The 5891-nt window shown below is 41.5% G+C and overlaps 1 protein-coding gene across 1 annotated transcript in view; it reads left to right on the forward strand.

Annotated features, from left to right (window-relative positions):
- LOC108573683 (E3 ubiquitin-protein ligase highwire-like) overlaps positions 1–5233 on the forward strand; it is a 10149-nt gene extending 4916 nt beyond the window's left edge. Inside the window, exons 13-24 of the mRNA XM_017936161.1 lie at positions 1–691; positions 761–932; positions 1003–1388; positions 1492–1621; positions 1721–2127; positions 2194–2308; positions 2378–2997; positions 3076–3447; positions 3515–3739; positions 3816–4588; positions 4666–5036; positions 5118–5233. The exon at positions 1–691 is cut by the window's left edge and continues 18 nt beyond it. Coding sequence (XP_017791650.1) covers positions 1–691; positions 761–932; positions 1003–1388; positions 1492–1621; positions 1721–2127; positions 2194–2308; positions 2378–2997; positions 3076–3447; positions 3515–3739; positions 3816–4588; positions 4666–5036; positions 5118–5233 — 4378 coding nt within the window. The remainder of the gene's footprint in view (positions 692–760; positions 933–1002; positions 1389–1491; positions 1622–1720; positions 2128–2193; positions 2309–2377; positions 2998–3075; positions 3448–3514; positions 3740–3815; positions 4589–4665; positions 5037–5117) is intronic.
- Positions 5234–5891: the final 658 nt, after the last annotated feature.

The following is a 5891-nucleotide window of genomic DNA, read 5'->3' on the forward strand; positions in this document are numbered from 1 at the left end:
AAAGAAGAAAGAATGGAAACCGGTTGGTAAAGCGGCTGGAGCTGAGAACTTAGGAGGAATAGAACGAGAAACGATCTGCGAACTGTGCGGTCTTATGTTCCCTCATCCGGTCACTTATCACATGAAGATGATGCATCCTGGTTGCGGCTGGCACGCAGGTGGAAAAGGTTACAACAGCGGAGGGAACTATTGCATCGGTTGGGCGGGAAATTGTGGTGATGGTGGTGTAGGTGGAACATCGTGGTATCTTATCTGTGACACGTGTCGCGAGAAGTATCTACGAGCTCGAAAGTTGAAGCTCGCGAAAAAGTTCTTATTGGGAATGACGAAGAAGAAGAACGGTTCTAGCAATATCGTGTCGCCAGTTAGTAGTCCTACCGGAAACGAGACGCACATTGTAATGAAGAATAACGCTATGTTCCTCTTAGACCTGGCTAGCGCGTCCGGATTAAACATTCCTAAACAGCAGAGGCGACCCTCGCAAACCTTGTCGTCCGTGGCGGAAAATTATAGTCCTCCAGAGGCGGCTGGACCATTTCCACCTACCGGACCGTTTCAGTGTTTGCAAGCCTTAGGAGTTCATCACTCGCAGAGTCACGATGAGAGATACTACGAGGAGACCTTGAGACGTCAGAACGGGCATCAGATTGCCTACGAAGGGAACGTTATGGCTAATACTACAAACGGAAGGGTAAGAAATTGATATTCTTTTTTTCGTTTATACAATTTTTTTTATATAACTTTGTGCTTTTCGTTGCAGCCTTTGTCGGAGTGTCCAGTGAGCGACAGCGACAGCGAGAGCGGTAAGAGTCGAGGAATTTTTCATCGATCAGTGTCGATGTCTACCGGCGCCCCTTGGACCAGGAATTCTAACGACGGCAGAATTGTCATGATGCGAAAGAGGAATAACAGTAGCAGTGAAATGAACACCGGTGAGCAATCGTAGACTCTTGGAATTGTATTTTTCATGATGTTGTAATTGTGTGATTTTCTTTTTTGCAGAGGCTGGATCGTCCCTTCTGTGCTATCCTTCGGCAGCGTTGCAAAAACTGGTCCCGTCGATGGACCAGTCGGCAATTGTATCGACAAGTCAAGACGAAGCAGCGAATAACGACAGAATAGAAATACTCATGAGACCGGTAATGCTGTTCGTCCTTCAGCAACATAATTTACAACACTTGCAACTTGCTACGAAGCAAGCGTTACGACTTGCTGCTTGCCGAGTTTATGCGATGCAAGCACTAAACTGGTTGTTACGAAGTGTTACACAGCCCATTTGCCTCCATGATTTACTATGGTGGTTCGTAGCGTCCTTAACGCCCGCTGTACCACCTGATATCGCGGATGCAAACGACGAAGATAATAGGACCGAGAAAAAGGACGATCACGTAAGCTTATTGATTTGCTAATACCGAGATCGTGACTTAATGGAGCGTGTCAGGTATGCTAATTTACTATGTACTCTTGATACATTATTAATTAATTTTGAAGGAAATGGTCGGCGTATGTGAACATCCTTTGAGCGACCTAGTCATAGCAGGTGAATCTGTTAATCCATTACCAACCGTATTTCACACTTTACTGCAAACTATTGCTGACCTAATGCTTCTACCACCACCTGGTATGTGTCGTATATTACCTATCATTTTTATTTGAAACATTCCTTTGAGTTATTTTGATGAAATTGAGAATTTGAGTATTTTGACGAATTCATTTTTAGGATCACCGCTTCAACAGGCTGCAATTCGATGTTGGGGCATTAAGTTCACACCAGCGGATCACTTGTTTCTTCACAGAAGTCACGTGTTTAGTAATATCAGTAAGATACTTTCGAGATCCGAGGAAGAGGAAGATGTTACGATGAGCATGCACGAGAGCCATCAGTCGACTCATTCTCAGCAAGTTAATAGTTGCGTGGAAGTTTTGAAAGACTTGACATGCGGTGTGGAAATTAAGGCCTCGAGTAGGCAGGCCATGATAGGTGGCTTGACTGACAATTCGACGGAAACATTTTGGGAATCCGGTGACGAGGATCGTAATAAAACGAAGTCAATTACTATCGTCTGTAGCGCTCATTCTATTCCTCGAATGGTGTACATTCACATTGACAACTGTCGTGATTTAACGGTAAGTTTTAGAATGAAATTTCAACTGGTTCACGGTAAATTAATAATTATTATAATTATATTGTAGCACAAAGTGTCTAGTGTAACGTTTCAATCGGGAAATAACGTAGACGAAATGGTGAAATTAGGGACTGTGAAGGTTGAAAGTCGGTCTGCAGGTTGGATTAATTGTCCAGTTACTGGTAAATATCAGATTATACATTTTTACTTGAAAATGCAAATAATTGATATTAATCTCGTAATTTTTGCAGATCCACGTCACAGTATCGTAGGTCTGAAATTAAAGGGTCCAGACAATTCGTTGCGTGTGCGACAGATAAGAATTCTAGGCGAGGTAGAAGGAGAAACTTTAAAAGTCGAGAAACAATTGAGTGCACAAACGATTCAACAGAAAAACTGTGAAGCAGAAACGTTGAAAGTATTCCGTTTGATCACCTCTCAAGTATTTGGCAAACTCATACAAGGAGACCAACAGCAGCAACAAATGGACACTGCAGAAGGAGCTAACGAGGACTTGGAAGATAGTAACGATCTTCGAGAGCACATGGTTGGCATTTTGTTCAGTAGAAATAACTTGACGCATTTGCAAAAACAAGTCTGCACGCATATCGTTCAAGCTATTCAAAAGGAGACTATTCGTCTGAGAGAGGAATGGGAAGCATTGCTATGTTCACCGACTCCTGCTCATAGTTTATTGAGCGACAATAGCGATTTACCAAAAGCAGCTGATACATATTGCTTCGAAATGTTATCCATGGTGTTAGCTTTAAGCGGGAGTTCAGTGGGACAGTATTATTTGTCACATCAATATGGACTGTTGAAAGACTTGTTGAGCTTGTTACATACCGGGTCAGCAAGAGTTCAACGTCAAGTACGTATTTTAGGAATTTCTTTTAATATGATATATTTAAAAAAATTGACATTTAACGATAAATTTGATATCGTTTAGGTAACATCTCTATTGAAGAGAATTTTGCCGGAAATTAAGCCGGAGACACTAGCTAACGTGATCAGTATCAAACGATTACCACCGTCAGATTTTAGCATAGTGTCTGCAGCGAATAATGGTTTAGCAAGTAGTGCCGACTTCGACGAACTTTCTGCTGGTATTCTCGATGTTTTTTTAAGTTGCATCGCCAAAGCTCTAACGGTTCAGGTGAAAGTAAAGGGGAAAGAGAATAATGGGAAGGCTTTGCAGACTGTTTCGTTAGCTACTAGTATTCATCCTAAGAGTCAGGTTGGAGCAAGATGGTGGCTAAGAGGGTGTATGACGCGAAAGTTAGCCGAAGTGATAATTCAGCTTTTAAAAGATATGGCATCGGTATGTACAAATTAATTTTAACGTACATTTTTTAATTAAAATTTTTAAATTATTATTTCCTTTCCAGGGAAAATTGTCAGAAGCTTGGGCATCTGTGACAAAAGCAGCTATAGCGGAAAATATTTTAAATCTTACCAGGCTCAGCGAGAAGAGTCATGATCCCGCAGAATGCCTCAAAAGTCCCACTTTATGGTTAGCCCTTTCTTCCCTCTGCGTTTTGGACTCCGATCACGTTGAAAGGTTATCTTCAGGTCAATGGAGTGGTACAGGGGGGCAGCCACCACCGCCTAAAGTAAGATCATCGAAACATCTTTACCAAGTTCGTCATTTACGTTTTCCTACATAAAATGTACATTTTCTTCGTTTAGCCAACGTGTAGCAACCACGACGATGGCGAAACGACAGCTATTATCCAATGCAACGTTTGCGGAAACTTATGCGCGGAATGCGATAGAATCTTGCATTTACACAGGAGAACGCGAATGCATCTCAGGCAAGTTTGCAAAGAAGAGGAAGAAGCTATACGCGTGGATCTCCACGAAGGTTGCGGTCGAACGAAATTATTCTGGATTCTGGCCCTAGCCGACAGTAGAACATTAAAAGCGGTAGTAGAATTTCGCGACGGTACACCGAGGAAGCCAGTCGGTGCTACGTCTGGAATCTGCAGATTTTGTGGTACCACTGGAACCACCGGTTTACTCGCTGTAGGGAATATTTGCTCAGATCACGATTGTCAGGAGCACGGTAAAAGCGCGTGCTGTAAAATCCATTCTTGCGGACATATCTGTGGAGGTGTTCGAAACGAGAAGACCTGTCTACCTTGTCTGCACAGATGTCTACCAGACAGCGATCTCAAACAAGACGCCGACGACATGTGCATGATTTGCTTCACCGAAGCTCTATCTGCCGCGCCAGCGATTCAGCTACAATGTGGACACGTGTTCCACTTGCATTGCTGCAAGCACGTTCTACTGAAACGATGGGTAGGCCCTAGGATAACTTTCGGATTCTCTCTGTGTCCAATTTGTAAAGTACCGATGGAACATCCTACATTAACCGAGCAATTGGCTAGTATAAAAGAATTGTACGAGGACGTTAGAAGAAAGGCTTTGATGCGATTGGAATACGAAGGATTGCACAAGTAAATAGAAATTTATAGCGAATATTGGAAAATGTAATTTTTGATTACACCATTGTTAATTGTTAATTGTTACTTAGGACGGAAGGAGCATTTGGTCCAAGCGGACGTTACCAGCAAGATCCAGCTGCGTATGCAATGGAACGATACGCGTATTACGTTTGCTACAAATGTCAGAAGGCCTACTACGGTGGTGAGGCACGATGCGACGCACAAGTTGGCGGAGAAACGTTCGATCCCACGGAATTAGTGTGCGGAGGATGTAGCGACGTAGCGAGGGCTAATATGTGCCCGAAACACGGAGCAGATTTCCTAGAGTATAAGTGTCGATATTGTTGCTCGGTGGCGGTGTTCTTTTGCTTTGGAACTACACACTTCTGCAACCCTTGCCATGACGACTTTCAACGAGTCACTACCATTCCAAAAAATGAACTACCTTCGTGTCCTGCTGGTAAATTTATCATCTCTCCATTTTTTTTCAATTTTATCCATCGTACTTGAATTTTAAAGATAATTTCATATGTTTAATTAGGTCCTAAGGCGAAACAACTCGAAGGGGACGAATGTCCATTACACGTGAAACATCCACCGACTGGAGAAGAATTTGCGTTAGGTTGTGGTATTTGTCGAAAACCGCATACCTTTTAAAAATCTCCAGATAACTTGCTACAAAGGTACACAACTCTTTCACGACTCCTAACTCACTATGGTAAACTGGTGATTCTTGCTGAATCTTATCAATGCAACTATATTAATACAGATAAGCGGATAAATAGTTCGATATAAGGATCCTCGGAAATAATGAGATGCGCGTTTCTAAGTGCTATGTGTACGTATATCGACTCAATGATTCTTATAATGAACGCAAAAGTGGAATTGATGCAATATAATGATGCAAGAGGAATGTAATAGACAGAACTGAATAGTTACAATCATAAGTGAGAAATCTGACAATGCGCGAAACTATAAATACATGTTAAGTACTGTATAAGCCGTTTTTATTGGTAATTTTAGAAATTGCTAAAACGCATAGGGGGGAGAGAGAGAGAGAGAGAGAAGTAAGTTACGCGTGTATTTAAATTTCCATGAAAAGCGAGAAAGGAAATAAACTGAGAGCTTACATGTGCATAAGTCATAAAAGAAAACTGTAGTGATTTTTTTTTTCTTCTTTTTGGCAAAATATCATAGGTGTAAGAGTTTAAGATAATATATATACATAATATAATATAATTCTCTGCGCTACTCAAGGAAGTATTTAATTATCATCGACAATGATCCTAATAAATTATGTATGTAGATAAATTAT

Source organism: Habropoda laboriosa, unplaced genomic scaffold (genome assembly GCF_001263275.1).
Source record: "Habropoda laboriosa isolate 0110345459 unplaced genomic scaffold, ASM126327v1 scaffold151, whole genome shotgun sequence".
In the NCBI taxonomy this organism is placed as follows: domain Eukaryota; kingdom Metazoa; phylum Arthropoda; class Insecta; order Hymenoptera; family Apidae; genus Habropoda; species Habropoda laboriosa.